At 35.5% G+C, this 21771-nt stretch overlaps 1 protein-coding gene across 1 annotated transcript; it reads right to left on the bottom strand.

The window, feature by feature from the left end:
• Nucleotides 1-436: 436 nt before the first annotated feature.
• On the bottom strand, nt 437-9969 carry LOC130241961 (uncharacterized). The gene is made up of 3 exons (XM_056473968.1): nt 9875-9969; nt 7821-7942; nt 437-1562 (listed from the first exon to the last, which is right to left on the bottom strand). Exons 1-3 carry the CDS (start codon nt 9875-9877, stop codon nt 1037-1039), a joined length of 651 nt encoding a protein of 216 aa, XP_056329943.1. The 5' UTR covers nt 9878-9969; the 3' UTR covers nt 437-1036.
• Nucleotides 9970-21771: the final 11802 nt, after the last annotated feature.

The following is a 21771-nucleotide window of genomic DNA, read 5'->3' as shown; positions in this document are numbered from 1 at the left end:
CTAGTTAAGCTTTTAAATGTCACCTGAAAAATATCTAGTAAAATATTATTTACTGTCATCATGGCAAAGATAAAATAAATCAGTTATTAGAAATGAGTTATTAAAACTATTATGTTTACAATTGTGTTGTTAAAATCTTCTCTCCGTTAAACAGAATTTGGGGAAAAAAATAAACAGGGGGGCTAATAATTCAGGGGGGCTAATAATTCTGACTTCAACTGTATTCATATCGCAGCCTCTTGCAACTAGCTAATCACAACATTTCAAATCTCGATTGCGATTCGATTTCGATTGATCGCACAGCCCTACTTGAAACCATCCACATCATTTTCTCTCTCTTCTCAGATGGGATGCCGGGCCAAATCAAAAGTTGCCATGAATTTTGGCCCATGGGCTCTAGTTTGGTCATCTCTGAAATAAAGGATCAGACAGAAAATATGGTGAGTATAAGTTTATTTCTCCAAGCAGCAAAAGCCATAAATATTGTTACCAAAATCATGAATAAAAAAGCATTTTAAAAACAGATGATCAAAATACACTGTGATCAGAATTCATGAGACACTCTCAGAAATAAAGGTATGCGAGCTGTCACTGGAGTGATACCTTTTCAAAAGGTACAAATTTTTGTACCTAAAAGATCCATATTAATACCTCAAGGCTACATATTAGCACCTTAAAAGTACAAAAGTGTTCCTCTTAAAATTGTAGGTACTAATATATACATTTGATGTACCAATATGTACCCTTTAAGTACAAACGTACCTTCTGAAAAGGTACCACCCCAGTGACAGCTCGCGTACCTTCATTTCTGAGAGTGTTAGAACCTCACATTTTTTAATCAAATAAAAGAGACAGAGGTATTCTCCCCTAAAAGAATTCACTCATTATTAAGTTTGTTAAATGAAAAAGCAAAAGGCAGAGTATAAACTGATCATTTGAGCACTGAAATGTATCATCAAAAGTCTCGGCAGATTCAGAAACTCCACCGCAGAAGCACACATCAGTTAAAGCACTGAAGAAACTCAACAGGGTGAACCTATCTTAAACAAAGGCTTCTCATATTGTTTCCACAAGGCATACAACTACGTCCACGACATTGGTAAAGTGGCACACGATCAGCAATCTTTTTCATTTCATTAAGTAGGTTTTGGTAGTTCTGATCTTCTTTATGGATATGTGTGTAAACAAAGGCTTTCATTCCCTGATAATTCTGTAATTCTTGAAGACCTGCAGTTATAACGCTACTGTTAAGACATCCGTCTACACAGGGAGAGAACCGATAAGTGTAGAAAACCACACAGCCGTCATTCCTTTTATTCAGCAAGTGTGTCAAAGGAGAATTATTTGGAGGATTCATCAGTAAATGCTCATAAAGTGCATCTCTACGAACCACTGCAGCCGTGAGTTCAGTGCCTTGGTAGACTTCTTTACTCTCATGTTGAAAGTAAGGCTTAACATCACTTGACATGTCTGTTGTCAGAAAGTTAAATGATGATGGGATGAAACCTCTTCGACACTGCTCCTTCGGGACATTGATGGCATACTGTACGGAAACTCCATAACTGTATAAAAAAGAAATGGATATCATTCAAGTAAATGCAAATTAACAGAGGAATCAAACATGCATGCTGAGACTCTGTATCAGTGAAACGTTTTATGGTATAATGCAATCTTCATCAAACATCTCAACAATTCAGTCACTCCTTAAAGCTGACATTCTCCATAAAATATTAAAGCACCTCCTACTTTTGACAAAACTCTGACAGGCAGACCACAAAAGATGGTCAAACCAAACGGCAACCTCCCGCTCTCCCTCGGGAAGCCAATACGGAACTAACTGAAACTGCAATTCATCAAAATTCCGCTAGTCCTGGCTTCATAATAGAGCAAATTGCAATTGAGCCCACTGTTAGAATTGCCAACTTTACAGCAGAAAAAAAAGGTGTTTACAGCCTGGTACAAAGAACGATTTTGGTTCATATAGCTATTATTACCCTCCATGACAACTGTGAGGGGGGTGAATTTTTTTATAACTCATCCGTTTCCTTTATATTAGGTTATATTAAGTTTGCATAATTAAGGGCGTGGCCACTTGAGTGACAGCTAGGTCTCGCTGGTCGCCGTCACTTCACCTCAGCTGAATCCGGCAGATTAGCCACTGATCTCTGCATAGTCATCGTATTTTTGTTTTGTTTTATGTGGCTTTACACAGTCAGTTGCCTTTTGGACCTATTTCTTATAATTATCAGATGATATGGGATGCTGTGTGCACTTAATTGTGCTCACAAACCATTCATGTTTCCCATGTGAGTAAAGTTATATACTTATACACCATCTCTATAAATGTATGTGTTTTATTTAAGATCATTTATCATTTATAATGTTCTTTAGGGCTGTAAAGCACTTCAGAATGTGACATATTGATTAGCTGTAGGCTCTAGAACAGTTATCTGAAGCGTTGTCATACAGTGTTATGCTGGAGTTCATCAATAGTCTTGCATTAATAACACACACTATATTTGAAGTGTTTGGAAGTAATTCACGTTTTTCTCCTGTAGAAAAACGTCATAAGAACACTGCTTAGTGGCTCAATGTATTACTACAGTGTTTTTAAAAGTCTAAACACTTTATTGATATAGTGTACAACCAAGCACATGTGGTCAGAACACAAACGAGTCGCAGGTAATAAAGTATCAAGCGTTTCTCCCACAATAAAGTCTCTCTGCCAGGTCTAAGCAAAGTGCCAGCCTCACTGCCCTTGTTTGGTATCCCACCGTGGGTGCGATGGCGCGCGAACAAAATGGCGACGGTTGGCCGCGCCTACTTCTAGCTTCTTTTGCGCTCTTCAGAAACCTATGGGTGACGTCACGGATGCTACGTCCATATATTTTACAGTCTATGGGTCAAACACTTAATTACATTTAAAGTTAGTGTAAGAGCCAGTTATGCATAATTCATTTGTGATAATAATTTAGTTAAAAAGGTTAAAACGTGATGAAAATTGATATTTAAATATATTAGGAATTCATTGGGATTGCATTATCTAAAATGCATAATTTAATAATTGATACAATTTAAAAACCTTTACTTTGGTATTTTGGCTTCCGACAGTAATATGTCATTAGGGCATTAGTTGATACGTTTAGGGCAGGTTGCAGTTATGGATGTTGGAATCAACACAGTTTTTTGACCGAGCTATACCGAGCTGTATTGATTCTATTGTAACTTTGTATTTTTATTTGCATTTCTTCAGTAAACCTTTTTTAGAAGAAGATTTGGTCTTACTCGCGTTTTTTCAAATACTGGTTGTTGGAATAGAAGCTGCAAAAGGTGGTACATAAGGATTTGCACGAAAGGTGTGCCACTACAGTTAGCCTTTTTAAACAAGATGATGTTTTACTTGATAAGATTACAAGAAACTCTAAACAACTCTGAAACATGTTCAGCTCTTAACATTAAAATATCGCAGTGCAATAAAAGCGTTAAAGGGGTTATTAGATATTTGATAAATGCATTAATTGTATATTTGTGCTAGGCAAACACTTTAATGACGATCATGAACACTAGGCCCAATCCCAATTCTATTTTAGTACCTCTTCTCCTTCCCCTTGGTCGTTGAAACAGAGTGTGTAAGGGAAGTGCTTCAAAATTCACCCCTAAGAAATGGGACATCGCTACAACACCTGCATATGTCATCACAAGTCATTACGATCTCTTGCTTCCTATGAGATTGACGATCGCGACTGCGGTAGTTATTATAGTTGCTTTATTTTTGGTATTTATCTTCAGGAAATCACTGAAGGCATATATCATGTTATCATAACGATCTAATGTGGCAATAAGATCGTAACTGTACTGCGCATTTTAGGGTTGGCCGTTGTCGACCAATTTGGCATCGCACAATGTCTAATGTGAAACATCGCGATGGACGATGGAATCGTCGTCGTAGGCAGGGGGTGGGGGTCGTTGTTAAATATCAATTAATAAATAACGAATTAATTAATTGTAGCCTACCGTTTTCACTACCTGACCCACATAGTCTTTGCTTTACCCATAACCAAACCATAAATTAAATAAAGTTACACACAAATTACCACCTGTCAATCACTTTTCTTTTTCCCGCGGGCATGAACAGGCACAGCTTAACTGAAATGAACTATCGGCCCAACCCTAGCTCAATGCACCGTGGCCATATTCATCTATGTAAACACACCAAAACAACATTAACATTATGTGTCGTTCTAATGGCTTTTTCCCACAGGTGGTGGAGGAGATGAGAGTTCGTTTGGAGTTCACTGTAATTTGTATTGTGATTGATGATAACTTCCTTGTTTTATTATTATTATTATGAGGAAATAATATCAAGTAAAGATGCTAGAGCTTGACCGTTTTGGTTGCATATGCGCCCAAAATATTATCTCTGCGACCTAAAAATATATTTGGAAGCATTTGGGTTTTCACTGCAAAATCCTCACCGCGTGCGTGAATTAAGGAGACATTTATGCAGAATGCATCTTTGCACCTAAAAATGCCAAACGCAGCGCTCAGGAACAGATAAACAGTTGTTATGTGAACTTGCTGAAGTGAAAAAAGCCCGCAACGCTTGCCCCACCTTTATGCTCTTCTTATTGGCCCACTGCTCTAGAACTGAACGCAAATGATTGGCTAATATCAGCTGTCAATCACTTAGTCAATGCCTTCTGCCTTCAGATGACAGGAGCTACAACCACGGAAATTTGAAGCGCTGAAGATAAAAGAAATGAAAATAACACTGACAGATTTACCTAAAGTTGCTAATAATGGCACATCTAATTAGTGATCATGTGCTGAATATTAATTCACCATTTACACTTTTCCAAAAGTGGATAAAAGACTTCCAGTGGCTTCAAGTCCGCTATGAAAATGACTAAAGCCATTCACTGTAAAATCTGTGGGATGGGGTTTGCAGGTAACAGCGTTTGCCACTGAATCTACACATTTTAAGCGCGAGAGGTACTAATCCTTCATTTAATCGTCACGATGCTGTCAGCTGTGCAAGCGGCAGCTATATGTAAAATTTAACACAGCTCATGAAAAGACCGCTATTGTTATTAAGATAACATGCAAATAAAAATGTAAATATTAATATAAATGTGGGGCGGGGTGATGGATCGCGAGACCGGCTCAGCATCGTGAAGTTTATCGGCAATTGGCGATGGATGATGACATCGTCTATCGGCCCAACCCTATCGCATTTGCACCGTGGCCATATTCATCTATGTAATCACACCAAAACAACATTAACATTATAGCAGACACCGTAAAAAGGTAATTCCTAGCCACTAGACTTTTCTGACAGGATATTCCAGTGTTTTTGAGTGCCAAATGTGAAAGTATGTTGATGGACTGCTATACAGGAGTTATCATTAGGGATTATAGATCGCGAAATTTAGCGGTTTTTATTTTATAGATTTTTTTTTTTAAGCACGACAGTAAAACTAACGCGGTCATGAATATATTAAAACATATGCTTGTTTGTTGTAACAATTCGTAATTATGACAAAAAATTAGGGATGCACAATATATCGGCTGCCATATCGTTATCGGCCGATAAATGCTATTTTTAAGATTATCGTTATCGATCCGATGTCTAAATTAAGTCGATATCTTTAAGCCGATAAATTACATCATTGTACAGAACTGCCTGCCTCGCGCACACGTGGGCGGAACTTGTTCAGACTTGCCCAGTGCACTATAATGGAGCTCTCCTCACATTGTTTATTCCTTCAAAGTCCATCCTTTCTTCATGTGGTATTGCTGTGCGATAATAACTCAGATTTGATAAAGTATCGTTGTATATTTTGCTTTAAATCGCGTCAGGAAAAATATTACAAGTGTAAACATAACAGCAGCAATCCACACGTGTTAAACAACTTGTTGGGCTGTTTATAACCTAATATGATTTTTTGTTATTATCAACGCATTGCCTGCCATGTGTTGTTGATGTAAGATTGTATTCATTTTGATCGGAATATCCATGTTGAATATAACGAGCGTGTGTAAGGGCTGCCTGTCACCGCACACACACACACACAGGGGCGTAGCAACCGGGGGGATACGTCCCCCTCACTTTTAGAGACAGATTATTTACAAACAGATGATTAATAATTCTATGAATGTATGATCTCATACAGCTGTCCCCCCCAACTTTTAAAATGTCCACTACGCCCCTGCACACACACACACACTGATCGGACAGCCTTCACAGCAGCACGGGCGAGAAATGCGCCATTCTGAATCCACCATAGAGGCTCTCAACTCGCCGCACATTCTGTCTTTAGATTATGCTCTGTTTAAGTTGAGTGAAACTCACAGCGGTTTATCATAAACTTTTCATCGTTAATTTTTCCCGCATTTGAAAGCAAGAACGAACACAGAAGCGTTGTCTGATTGACAAACAGCACTCACACGTGTTCAAAAGAATCTAAAACCGCCAAATAGGATGAATCTTTGCCGCATTTTCTAAAGTAATACAATCTGTATCTAGCTTTTCGCTTGTACGATGGCTCTGAACTGTCAAAACACCTCTAATAAGGCTTTTTCGGACAAGACATATTTGTACATATGTACAGTACATTACTGTAACACGTTTTATTCAAGAACATTTGAGCTGGTTCCACTCCTTAGCTCTTTCATTTTAATTTTATTTAAAATATATTTTTCTTGCTTGTTGATTAAATCCCATTGTTATTTAACCTATTAAACCTATTATTTTTATGCAACAGTTAAGTTGCATGTTAATTTGCTGTGAAGAAAAGGAAATAATTTATCTTTTGCATGCTGATTTATGTGAAATCATAAATATAGGTCTATATAATTTTGAAATTATAGCTTTTTTTGCTTTGAGCATAGACTATTCAGTTCAATCTTTTATGAAGTTGCTGCATAAAATTATAACATTTTGAAATATTTAATTATCGGCCTATATATATCGGCTATCAGCCTCCAAGTCTGAAGAGTTATCGGTTATTGATATCGGCCAAAAAATCCATATCGGTGCATCCCTACAAAAAATACTAATATATGGATCTCCTTACTTCACTAAAAAAGTGTTGCATGCAAAACTGTTGTAAACAATTTATTTGTGTTGAATTTAAACAAACAAATTTAATTTAATAATATTCAACTTAATTTGTTTGTTTAAATTCAGCCCAAATAAATTGTTTACAACCACTAAACCTATGGAGTAAATTCAAAGAATCATCTTTGAATAATTTTTTACAGTGTTCTGTGTACAGCCATGCTGCTGTTGTAGATGGTGTATTCTGAGGAATTCTCTTACCCCTTGGTTTCGAGTGTGGTCCTGAAAAATCTTTCAAAGGATATCTACCCCTTCTCCTTAGTCCTACGCCTTCAAGCTAAAGAGAATTGGGACACGCCTACCCCTTCACGTGAATGCGCAAAACGAGGGGTAGGGGTAAGGGGAGGGGCTAAGGGGTTGAATGGGGATTGGGCTGTAAATCACTGAAAGCACTGAAAGTTCAATAATGCATATGGTAATGCTTTATTTTGATGGTCCATTTGAGTATTAGTAGACTGTCTAAAAGTCTACAAGTTACTGTCTATAACTGACTATAAGAAACGTTGCAAGTATATGTCAGCTTACACTAACCCTAACCCCAACCTAACAGTCTACTTATAATCTAATGAGAATTAGCTTTCATGTAGATGCAATGTAACTTAAATTCAACAAACGGACCATCAAAATAAAGTGTGACCATGCATATAATGACAAACACAACCATATTGTAGTTTTACTTCATTTTAAACATCAAACATACTTCAAAGTTAAATATCTTCGAATGCTGGCGAGAGTGTTTATGTCCACCTCTTCATTCGACACACTTTGAATATCAGAAAGCAACACAATCCCAAGAAGGACCCTTGAAAGCACAGCGAAGACCTAAAATAAGGAGAAACATGAAGTAAGCAACAGTTTGTGCTATAAGCACAAATGCAAAAACACAAAACCGTATGTTGAAAAATGAATGTTATTGTTTCTCTCTAAGCACAGGTAGACTGTAAAACAAATCTGTTGATTAACAGTTTCCATATTTTGTGATTCACAAGTGTTTTCTGTTTATTTACGGTTGTGAATTGCAAATTCAGCTCTACAGTTTAACAAAGTGACATTTTAGTAGTTTAAAATAATATAGTATATAAAATAATAAACAGTTGAAGTCAGAATTATTAGCCCCCCTTTGATTTTGACTTTGATTTTTCTTTTTTTTATATTTCCCAAATAATGTTTAACAGAGCAAGGAAATTTTCGCAGTATGTCTGATAATATTTTTTCTTCTGGAGAAAGTCTTATTTGTTTTATTTCGGTAGGAATAAAAGCAGTTTTTAATTTTTTTAAAACCATTTTAAGGTCAAAATTATTAGCTCATGTAGGCTATATATATTTTTCGATAGTCTACAGAACAAACCATCATTATACAATAACTTGCCTAATTACCCTAATCTGCCTATTTACCTAATTAACCTAGTTAAGCCTTTAAATGTCACTTTAAGCTGTATAGAAGTGTCTTGAAAAATATATAGTAAAATATTATTTACTGTCATCATGGCAAAGATAAAATAAATCAGTTATTAGAAATGAGTTATTAAAACTATTATGTTTAGAAATGTGTTGAAAACATCTTTCTGTTAAACAGAAATTGGGGAAAAAAATAAACAGGGGGGCTAATAATTCAGGGGGCTAATAATTCTGACTTCAACTGGATATGTAGAGACATAAGTCTGTAAAATAACAGAAAATGTACTAGCAGTTTATTACAAGGTTTTTGTAGTGTAATATACAAAAACAACCCAGACAATATATCACTTTAAACTATTACAAAATGTCAATAAAAGCCATAAAAAAGATTTCAAGGTTAAAAGTTGATCAAAAGCTTAAAAAACAGGAAAATAATAAGTAAAATATTAATCACAAAATACAGACTAATCTGCTAATTTACTGATATTGTTTACAGTTATACAGACTGTCATCTTGGTACTTTATGCTAACTTTTTGATTCCAGAGAGAATAATTTTGTCACATATGGTTTTATACGTGTGTTTATATAATTTTATTGTGTTATATATAGCTACTAATTAGTAAGCAAGTGAGGCTTCAGTCTTCAGATTGGTTAATATGACTTGATTATAGCGCCATCTGTTGGTTTTGCGTGCTATGGATGGGGAATTTTTAATTAATTTATTTTTTTGTAATTTGTTGGAGGATTCTAAGGCCCACGCCGTTAGACAAATACCCCCATCCCCCCCTCCCCTCCTCCACTTTTCAGCCATGACAACCACAACACAAATCCCCCCACCCTACCCCCCTTTTATTTTTGTCCGTGACTACCCCAAACTCCTCCCTAGGCTAATCATTTTAGGCCAACGCCCCTGCCTCTGCTCTTCAATTCTGTCCTCGACACCATCAGAAAGTTATCATAGAGCCCTTACCAGTCAGCAGTGCCCCTGATACGTTTAACATTTATTAAAAAAATGTCATATAGACAGAATACAGTGGACACTAACACACAGAGATAAGTTCACAACCAGGAATCAAACTATTTTCTGTCAATCAAAATTGAAGTATTCAGCTGAACATTATTTTGCTAATATTTAGTGTTTTATTTAAACTGTGTCATTTGTAATCATTCTGGGTTACGATTCAATCAAAACACTGTACAGGCACAGACATCTTTCTGCCAGAATCTGAGCATTCTTTAAAATCTTTACATAAGTACAGGAGCTTTCTTTTGGTTATTAAAGTACTGTTAGCTCAAGATCAGTTTTCTTAATGTAAGCACTTATGCTACTTTAGGCATTAAGTGATGATGCTTACCATAGTTTCTGTTGTTGAAAATGAGAAGGTTCAGAGCTGCTGTGTGAGTCTGCAGTGAAGAAAGAGTGATGAGAAAGAGAAAGTAGGGGGTATTTATTCTGAATGTTGACCAGCCCACTTATTCAACACCATGTAAACACACAGCTGAAATGGTTCATACTTGAATTGGATCACAAGTCCATCTCTTTAACCATCAAGCTATGGTCATTCTGAGCTTTGTGTGTGCGAAATTCTGTCGTACTGCACTGCGAAAAGGGGCGGGATTAAACAAGATGATTAGACATTAAAAAAAGCGAGCGATTGCTCCATGTTTTAAATTTCTGTCCAGAGAGGTCATGTTTTGATCCTCGATTAGTCTCACGCAGTCAAGTGATGTGATTTCGCAGGTCAGAGTTCACCAAGCTTAAACTTTGCACCGCATCGACATGCGAAACTTGACGCATGACCCTGCGTTTCCGGTCTGACGCATTCGCGTGCGTATGAATGGAAGTCTATGGGAGGAAAAGCCCACACTGTAAAAAGTAAAGGTGCTTCAAGTACTCTGTTGAGTACTCAAGGAACTTTAAAATGTATTTTAAGTGCCTCAAAGCTCTTTCTCTCAAAATGGGGTTCCTTGAGGAACCACTGACAGTCTTTGCAGTGCTTGCAGGACCCTTTTGCAGTAACTGGGATCCTACAAGCACTTTTTTGTCAATACTGAGGTTCTGGAGTCACTGTTTCCTTACACTAAGACCTCAAAGCACTTTGAAAGTTATTGGAGGAACTCAATTTTCAAAAAAGAGTTACTGAAAGATCTATGAACTTATATAATGGTTCCTGGTGGATCTCTCATCTAAAAGCTAGCACTTAAAGGAACCAAGAGATTTTTTTTTGTGTCATAATTAAATAGACAATTGTGGAGACCAGAAAATGAGATGGATGTTCATTTACTTAATATTTACTTAGTTATTTGTGCTTTTAGAATGATATGAAATTTGGTGTTTGTTTTTCTTTTTTGTGTGGCACTCACTGTGAACACAAAATATCAATGATTAGAAATGTTAACTTGATTGCAGTTAGGAGACTGACTGGGAAATTGTGAAAAAATTTGAAAATGTAAAAGTAATTTTGGAGAATAAAATACAAATGAGCCACAACAGAGGGAAAAAAAGAGACAAAAACATGCACAGGCATGTACAATTATGAAAATTATAATTATTATAGGGGACTAATTAAATTTTCTGTAAATGTTTCTGTCATTTAAACAATAATAATAACAACAACTGCTGCAATAATAATATTAATAATAATAAATATTAAGCTATTATTATTATTATTATTATTGTTGTTGTTGTTATTTTTATAAAAATAGAACTATATAACACAGTTCTTCAAAATCCACTCATGAAAAATATTTAAGATATTACTAAACTTAAGTATATAGGCTATGAGCTCTGGTTTATTAATAAAAAGTATTCCTCCACTTTGTTTTGATAAACCAACAAAGATAACTTGCTAATGAATGCAGTATTTTGTACATTTTTATTTTTCTGAATTAAATGTTTTTTTCATCTGTTTCTTGGATTAATGGAATGGAATTAATTGTGTTGCCAAAAAAAATAAATAAATATTAACCGGAACTAACAAAATAATATAAACATGACGCGGACGCGCATCATCGTGCACGCGCAGGTGCAGGTCGCAGGAGCGTTTTCAAATATCGATTTGTAACGGCTCCTTTCCTCCATTTCATGACTGCTGTCATCTCTAACACACGGAAGGTGAGTAAGTTTGCAAAATAAATATACAAATTAGATACGATTTGCACAGAAATATCTACACTTACACGCATCATTATGTCGTGTAACCTGTTTTAGGAACGTCTCGTGAAGCGATTGCTGTTGTATAAGATTGGGTAAAAATTTTTATTTTGCGATAATAACAATCGGCTGGATGTACATAATCACTCAAATTACACGTGTACCTCACACAAATATAAATAATTTGATATAAAATATTGATTTATGTCGAAATATTTTATTGTCATTGAACACGAAGCTTCCATGAAAGCCATTGCAAGCGACCGTTAATTTCAAATTAAACAGATAACGTGATACATTCGTACTTATTAGACGGCTTTTTTCCACAAATATATTTATTTATTTATTTATTTATTTATTTATTTATTGTCTTCCCTTACATATACAGTGTGTAGCAAGTGTCTTGAGCAGGGTTGCTTATATTATTTTCTAGCCGCGATGCTATCTAATATTCTTTCCTTATATTGTTTGTGAGTAATATTACGCATTTGTTATTATTTGCGTTTCTTAAACAGTTACCTGTGTGACAAATTGTGTCTAAGTTATGTACTTCAATACATCTTTTATTCATTCACACAAATAATGTACAAGGCCTGCTTTTTTCCTTCTCAGAACATCCACATAAACCCTGAAATTGTTCAGTATTCTCTCAAACAGCCGTTTGAGTCACCTCAAATGTAAGTATTTTTTTTAAGTAACTAACTGAATTGGAAATAAATGTAAAAATACTTCATTTAACAAACAATATTATTTGATAATCATTATCCAGCTGGGTATCACTGAACTAATGACATTAAACTTTTAACCATTTAAGTGTTTAAAATTACTCACTTATTTTCTCATTTGCTTGTTTCTGATGTATCCATATTAGGTGTAAATCATTGTGACAGATATAGACTAGAAATTTAAAGTTTGCTGTATCAAATCCAGGTAGCAGTGGGCCAGATTGAAACGGTCCGATGCTCTTCACTTGCAATGCAGATCATCATTTCTGGACAGCTTTCTACTTACTGCTGTGGACATGAAAGGTTCAGCAGACTTTTTGCTCTGAATGAATGGCTATTAACATAGTGTGAAGAACAAAATCTGCTCTTTATTAACAATTGGAATCTTTTCTAGGATCGTCCTTGGCTTGCCCATGCTGATGGGCTGCACCACAGCAGTACTGGAGCTGAATTCCTGTTAGAAAACATCTTCAAGATGCTTTGACCAGTGAGTGAAAATCCACATTTTAGCCATGTAGACTTTTGCTCGTCCCACTTTAATCACAGTAATGCATATCTGGCTAACTCCATAGAAACTGTCTGTTCCTCGTATTATTAGATCAAGAATTAAATTTACTATGTGTTCTAGAAAAAAATCTATTAAAAATCAAACCAGAAAAATGGCAAATAAGTGAAAATACTTTTTTTTTTTTTTTTTTTTTTTTTTTTTTTTTTTTTTTTTTATGTTCGGTCTTCTAAACGTCAGGCCACTTGCACCTAAAGCACGTATTGTAAATGAACAGACAACAATCTTAATGCACTATTAATCCTAATCTTAATGTCTTACTGAAACCTGGCTTAAACAAAATGACTACAGTATGTTAGTTTAAAACGAAGCCGCGTTGAACTTGAATTTAATTAAATTATATTTATTATTAGATAAAGCAACATAATGCTTGGGTAATACATTTAAAATTAATAGTTGTTCAATTAAAATAGTATTTATAAAGTGTCCACCAAATTATACTTTTTTTACAGAGTAGTGAGTTAGTTAATACCACCTCACAAATAAACATGGTTTAAAGTAAATTAAAATTTTGTCATCATTTACCCACCTCTAATATGTTCCAAACCTGTTGGATTTTCTTTCTTTGGTTGAGCGCAAAACATTATATTTTGATTAAAGCTGAACATTTTTAACCGTTAAAAATAAATTTTAACCAGTATAACAAAGTATGGATTGTGGTTATAGGTTTTCTGTTTTCAGTTCAATAGATGAAAGAAACTTAAACAGGATTGGAACAAGTGAAGGTTGAGTAAATGATGACAGAATAAAATTTTTTGGGTGAACTGTCCCTTTAAAGTGGAATTGAAGCAGTCAGTCAAGTTTACATTCATTTGTAAATTGATTTCCAGTTTAGTGAAAATATAATAAAGAAACTCGATTAATGTAACCATTATTGAAGAAAAGAGCATGTTTTACAATAGTTTAAATTTTTAGAGCTAGGGTAGAGCTATTTTGGAATATCACTGTCTGATGTCACAAGGTTGGTTCCGTTTCCTCAGCTGAACAGATACAGTGGAAGTAATGGACTGAACACGGAGACTGGAAAGCCTAATTTAACACAATGCGTGAAGTTTTGGATGTGCATCACAGAGCTAGTGCAAATACAAGCATTACATTTACAGTTAAAGTCAGAATTATTAGCCCCACTTTGAATTTTTTTTTCTTTTTTTAAATTTTTCCCAAATGATGTTTAGCAGAGAAAGGAAATTTTCACAGTATGTCTGATAATATTTTTTCTTCTGGAGAAAGTCTTATTTGTTTTATTTCAGCTAGAATAAAAGCTGTTTTAAATTTTTTAAAGCCATTTTAAGGACAAAATTATTAGCCCTTTTAAGTTATATTTTTTGATAGTCTACTGAACAAACCATCGTTATACAATAACTTGCCTAATTACCCTAACCTGCCTAGTTAACCTAATTAACCTGGTTAAGCCTTTAAATATCACTTTAAGCTGAATACTAGTGTCATGAAAAATATCTAGTAAATATTATTTACTGTCATCATGACAAAGATAAAATAAATCAGTTATTACAAATGAGTTATTAAAACTATTATGTTTAGAAATGTGTTAAAATTTGGAAATTAGGGGAAAAAAAATAAACAAGGGTGCTAATAATTCTGACTTGAACTGTACGTCTGAAACATAAAAATACATTTATACATTTTTACATTTTTCTTTTATTACTGATCGATTGATGTGCTTTGGTACACTCTCTGTATTACGATGCTTGACTGCCCTCAATGTCTTTAACAAGATCTGGTACCTGACGTAATGGAGGCGGGAACTTTCACTTTTTACTATATAGCCCCTCACTTCTTTCATGTTCAAACCAAACTAAGATCGGTGCCGTTTTTCACTTCACAGTTTTTTTCGTGCTTCATATTCAATGTTGAAAGATTATTGTAATCGTTGCATTAGTCTGAATGTAAATCACCGTGCCAGGCAGCGCTGCACCAGTGTGTGAGAGTAGACCAAAGTACATCAAATAAACAGTATTTAAAGAAAAATAGTAAACATATAAAAAAAGTTTAGATTTTAGACACAAGTCTGTTCCTTGTATTTGTACCAGCTCTGCGATGCATGTCCACAACTTCACGCATTGTTAAATTAGGCTTTTCAGTCTTCATGTTCAGTCCATTATTTCCACAATGTCACTTCAGTTGAGGGAACAGAACCAACCCCGTGACGTCAGACACAGCGACATTCCAAAATAGCTGCACCCTAGCTCTAAAAACTACAGTAAAACATGGCATTTTCTTCTAAATGGTTACATTAATCGAGTTTGTAATATATATTTTCATTAAAGTAGAAAACAATTCGCAAAATAATGTAAACTTGACAGACTGCTTTACTTTCATTTATATATTTTAAAAAACAAGACCAACTTTATATTAAGGCACCTTAACCACAGTACTTAAAGTTAAATTAATAATATAGTACAATGCACTTATTAAGTACTGTATATACATGCTTTTACATTGTATTATTGTAAAAACTTATTGTTGAGCCCTGTAATATTAATTTCTGTATTTTGAAGGCCATTTAAATTTAGTCTAAAACAATATTTGACCTTCATGCATAATTGATTTAAATTTTTAACTCATAATTTTCTTTTTATTTAATGTGTTTTTAATCAACTAATGGTTAATTAAAAAAAAAATTTAATATGATAACTACAACCTGAATAAAATAACAATATCGCATATGCAGTACACTCAAAATTATAGTGCATTATCTGTGTGAATGAGTGGGAAAATATGTGGGGTGCACTAAGGAGGGAGTGGTTTCACACAGCTTTTGTGTTGTCTTATTTCTGCTTGTGCTCAGATATTTGAGAGGTTTACATTCTATGGATTTTGCCTTTATTGATGTATATGGGCACTCTGCAAGCAGTGAAAAAAAATCCTTTTATATAAATTGAGACAATTCCTAATTTTATTGATGTTTCCTTTTGTTATTCAGAAATGTTCTGCATATCTTTTGTGAATATGTCTTGATAAGTAAAAAAATGGCTCTGGGAATATTGTGAATTTCCTTTGTTTTCATAACTTCTCAGGTTAACTACTTTTTAATTTACTTTTATAGGGACACCTCCAATGTGAAGCAGTGGGCAGCTAAAGATGTTGCTGGCTGTTATTGCTAGACATTATTTAAATTTGATTATTTGCATTAAATGTATATTACATTATTAATCATATTATGTGAATGTAATTGTGATGTATATTGATTAATAAAAGTAATTATTTATGAAAAATGCGATTGTATTTTTTAAAAATCTATAAACATGTATAGATTGATTGATAGATAGATGTCTATTGAATTTGTGATTAAACATGTTCGCACAAACCATAAATTAAGAGAGATAGGAAAAACAAGCATTAAAAAAATGGTGCTTCAAAGCACTCAAGGTGGTTCCTGGTCATTCTTAATAAGAGGGTTCCTCAGAGAACTGCTCCTTTTGAAAGGGTGCGTAGAGGTTCTTTAGAGGGTTCCGCCAGCGTGGCAATGTGAAGAACCCCAAAAAGTGCCTCCATGAACCTTTCATTTTTACAGTGTTAATAAAAGGGTTCCTCCAGGAACCCTTGAAGTTCCTCAAAGAACTGCCCTTTTTTTGAAATGGTACCTAGAGGTTCTTTAGAGGGTTCCGCCGGTGTGGCAATGTGAAAACCCCCAAAAAGTGCCTCCAGGAACCTTTAATTTTTACAGTGCAGTGTGACCGCAGCTTTAGGCTGCTTCTCATGTGAACCACAAATTGATTGATTTGATTAATTGATTGATTGATTGATTGATTGATTGATTGATTGATTGATTGATTGATTGATTGATTGATTGATTGATTGATTGGTTGGTGGTTGATTGATTGATTGACTGGTTGAATGGTTGAGTGGTTAGCACTGTCTCCTCACAGCAAATAGGCCTGTTGGCATTTCTGTTTGGAGTTTACGAATTTCTCCTGGTCCAGCGAGACTCAAACCAGCAACCTTCTTGCTGTGAGACAACAGCGCTAACCACTAAGCCAGTATGCCGCCCCTATATAAACTGAAACATAATTACAGACATGTTGCTGTGGTTCTTGAGCAAAAAGCATTTGTGTCAACTCACAGTGTTTTGCAAGAGCTTGTGTTCTGTTGTGTGAGATTTGGTCTGGAGGTTTTTATCATCTCTCACTTTAAGAGAAAATGCACAGACAGTATCAATAATATATCAGGCCCGTAGCCAGCCTATTGAAAGGGCTGGTTCTTTTTTCTGAAAAAGTGGACCTTATTTTGCAGTTATTCACCTCATTTTCTATTCAATTATGCATTTTAGAACTAATATTTGCTGGATCAGCTTGTTGGATGGTGATCATAACCACACTTTTTTGATGCACAAAATAATATTGCTCACCATACTATTTTACTACGAAGTATTTATTTACAATCTTGGATTTAAACTGTGTGTTAATCCAGTTTTAATAAATATTGTCATGAGATTAGCATTTAAAAAAAAACAAATAAAGAAATTTCATTCTTGTTTTTAAATATTCTATTTAATTCGTATTTCAAGAGTTCGCCCTTAGCTGATGATTGATTATCAAGCGTGTTTGGCATGCTGTCCCGGGAGAGAGCCCTGAGCTTGTGAGATCCTCAAGCATGAATGAAAACTCCACACAGAAATGCCGACTTGGCCAGGCAGTATCTGAGCCAGTGACATTCTTGCTGTGGGACAATGATGCTAACCATTAGGCCTCCGTGCTGCCCTGACAAGGAAATGTGAGGAGTAGGGGTGGAAGGGGGGATGCTTCAAGACGAAGATGGCTAAAGTAAGATACTCTGGTTATTTATATTGATTAAAGAATCGTCTGAATCAGTGTTAGCTAATGAGGAACAGCTGCTATCAATCATAAGCACATGCTCCTCTCGAAATTAGTTTATAAATAAACTTCACTTATTTCTATAGCGCTTTTACAATGTAGATTGTGTCGAAACAGCTTCACATAGAAGATTAAAGTGAATTGAAACAGTACATACTTATTATCATCCATCATTTATAAAAAATAGGAATCGGGTACACTAAAAAATAAATTGTTGAGAAAACATAAAAAAACAAGGCAACTTGGCAAGGCAAGGCAACTTTGAGTTGTCTCAACAACTGTTTTTTTAGTTTTTCTCAGTAACAATATTTTGTTCAGCTAACATACTTTTGTTTATTCATGCAATGTTGATTATTGTATTGTACTAACAAAGATATTCTTGTCACATCAACTGAAGCAACAGTTACTGCTATTGAGTCTATTGAGTATTAATTTTTTCTGTTCAGTGGATGATTTTTTTTCAAATTTGCAAAATAAGTAATTAGTACTAATTAGCATATTATCATCATTTTCCTTTGGCTTAGTCCCTTTATTAATCTGGAGTCGTCACAGCGGAATGAACTGCCAACTTATTCAGCATCTGTTTTACACAGCGGATGCCCTTCCAACTGCAACCCAGTACTGGGAAACACCCATTCAACATTCAGACACCTGTACCGCATGTCTTTGGACTGTGGAGGAAACCCACCACACAGGGATGCCAACTGACCCAGCTGGGTCTTGAACCAGCAACCTTCTTGCTGTTAGGCAACTGTGCTACCAACTGCGCCACTGCGTCAACCCTCTTACAAGCAACAGATTAACAAATTTAGTTTTCGATCGTCGCACCACACATATGTGAATTATTTCAATATCAATGTTCCTGTTGAACACAAAAATGTTTGTCCAGAAAACTCAGTTAAACATGCAGACATAACATTTTAGCGAATACTGTTGACATGACATATATTTTTATGTAGATCAATAGTTATTCACAATTCTTAGTATATATGACAGAAAATGTACAGTGTGCTGAACAAATGGTGATTTTATTTTTTACAGTGTAAAATGGCCAGCTCATTAAACATTCGTCAGTCAGAATTTGGCCACTTAATTCAAATTAAATTTGTCTTAAAGCCTTTTTCCATCTATAATTTTCACTATTTATAATAGCATAGCAGTCAAATATGAGATAAATGAGCTCATATAGGGTCAAATTCTGGACTTTGTCAGTGGGGGTGGGTCTTTTGAACTTTCGGCCCCAGCTAATTTCAAGTACCCAAAAACCACCATACAGTATGCTCACATATTTTAGTTTTTCATCTATTCAGAAAAAAATATAAAATAACTACAGAAAAATAGACAGAGTTGATTTTGATTTATTGTAAAACAAAACAAAACAAGAAAACATGGTAAATGAGAATCTGAAATATACTATACTGAAACATACTTAAACAAAAAAAAAAATTAGCTTTTAAAAAAGTTTTATTTTGAATGTATTTAAAACTAAATTGGTTTTACACTTAACATTTTCATATTGTTCATAGTATATGTATTAATTGCAGTACTTTTACTATAAACCAATGAATTATCAGATGGTTTGAAAAAAAAATGCATTGAGTGTTAACTAGCAACATTAGGAGTTAAGAAATGCAATGCAATCATTTTTTGGGTGGTTAAAGGTATAAAAACATTATTTATCTTATGTACCCTGTGTGTCTTATTTTTAATACATGTGGCTTTAACCTTAGAATGCATGGAAGCGCTGATAAAGCAAAGTGTTTTGACTAGTATTAGCATCTGTTTCCTATTATTAAGTCAATGTGGAAAACATGCTTTCCCGATACATGAAGTAATCACATATTTGTAAAGGGCGAGCTGAACACAGCAACTCAACCCCTGACGTTATCCTATAAAAGGTTGATGTTTCTCTGAATAAACTGGACTTTGGGTGAAAGCACTTCATTGTGTCTGGGTTATCATTCTGGGACCCTCATGTAGGTTTCTATGTTGGTCTATTCTGTCTTCAATTTCTTTGCTTTTTCATTAAGAGGATAATTTGAAAATCTTACAACTAGCAATTAACAAAAGACATACCCAGTACATGATTCAAAACATCATTTATTGAGCACAGAACATGTGTTCAGGGATAATCATTTATAAAGAGTGTGTGTTTGGTGACAATTTCTGATTGGTCTCAGATTATTGTGAAATATATACAGAGTTGCAAATCATTCATTAAAATGCCAGTGTTTACAGTTTTTCTTAATTGCTAAAACACAATTTCTGAACCCTTGCTCCATGCCTCTGGAACCATTAAACACAAAACCTCATCTTCAAGCCCTGTTTACAAAACTGTTGACTTCTCTTGCAAAATGAAACTTTTGCCTCAAAATCTGAGTTTACCTGTGTTCTAAATCAAGCACTGCTCTCAAATAATAAATAAAGGGATTAAAATGATATACACTATCAAGCAGACAGTAAACATTACAACACAGAACAGAAAACACATTGTTCAAAACATATAGCTCTCAGGGAACACATATATGTTCAGGGCCATACAATTTGTTCATTGTACCTCCACGGACGTTTCTGGAGACCGCAAAATACGTCCCGGCGGCACGTTTTTCTGCAGTTTGTGTTTTCGCGAATCCGCCAGAGGTCGTCGTGTACGCTTTTTGAGATCTTAAATTTCCCTCGCGAGTGCCATTCGCGTCTGCTGTTCTCGCGTAAACCCACCAGAGGCCGCTGTCGACTCACTTTTTGACAGACTTTCTGACTGACTGAGCGAATGATCGGCTGACCCACCCTCCCCCTTCCCTAAACCCAACCAATTTTATCGATTGACCCGCCCACCCGCTTCCCTAAACCCAACCAACACGTTTCAAAAGCAATCCAAAAAAATAAACGCCCTCGTCTGACTTTTTTTAACCACATCCTCACCCTGCTGTTTACTTGTTTGTTTTATATTTTTAATTCTGTTTTTGTCTTACCTGCTTTCTGGAACTGCTCTTCACCGGACTCGAACCCCCGTCTTCGTGGTCAAGTCCTCTCTGCATCTCAAATCCGCCGATGTACGTGGTGCGCTAACGGGACAAACTGGTTGCAGCCGGAATGCCGTCCATACGGAGGTAAGCGGTCAGCTGGTAAGCACGAAAAGGAACGGCGTCACACCGCCCAGTAGCGTTCGTTTAAAGAAATGAAATGCAGCCATACGTACCTCTGCCTACGTAATTCACTGTCTCTTAAAACGCAGGGCTACGTGTTCACAATGAGCCTGTTGCAAAAATCACAAGCAATATAAAGGCTTGCCTGATGCAATAGGGGAAGAAGACTCTTGTGTGTCGTATCCAGCCTATATCACCACAGGTTGTCTGTCACATTCCATCTCCAAGAGGACAAAAACTCCTCAATCAGATTCAGAAAAGGCGAGTATGGAGGGAGGTACTGTACATGTTCATAAACTGCCCATAGCACTTGTCCTTTCACATTGTTTCTTCCATCCATGCTTAGACACTCTCCTTCCCACCTTCAACAACCTGTTTGCTCTCTGAACTAGCTTTTATTGGTTGTGTCACATCATTTGAAACATGTGACATCAATTTTGAGTGTTTGTGTTTAATCAATGACATCTTTCCTCTATTTGTATTTGATTGCAGCTACTTTACCAGTATGGATGACGTGCATTAGAGTGCAGAATGTGTTTGAGAATGAGAATGTGTTTAGAGTTTGGCTGAAAAGTCTAAGTAAGATCTGCACATTGTGTTTTATCATGTCAAATGGTTTAAGGTATAGACAACAGACGGCACAATTAGCTAAAGTACCTGGATGGGAGACCACATGGGAAAGCTAGGTTGCTGCTGGAAGTGGTGTTAGTGAAACCAGCAGGGGGTGCTCAACCTGTGGTCTGTGTGGGCCTAATGCCCCAGTATAGTGAAGGGGACTCTATACTGCTCAGTGAGCGTCGTCTTTCAGATGAGACGTTAAACCGAGG

Source organism: Danio aesculapii, chromosome 15 (assembly GCF_903798145.1).
Source record: "Danio aesculapii chromosome 15, fDanAes4.1, whole genome shotgun sequence".
NCBI classification, from domain to species: Eukaryota; Metazoa; Chordata; class Actinopteri; order Cypriniformes; family Danionidae; genus Danio; species Danio aesculapii.
The sequence above is the reverse complement of the archived record's forward strand: the minus strand, read 5'-3'. Positions and strand labels throughout refer to the sequence as shown.

Coding starts and splice junctions, on each gene's coding strand:
- LOC130241961 (XM_056473968.1), bottom strand. Junction 1,563..7,820: donor CGAAGATATTTAACTTTGAA/GTATGTTTGATG, acceptor TTTTTTATACAG/TTATGGAGTTTCCGTACAGT.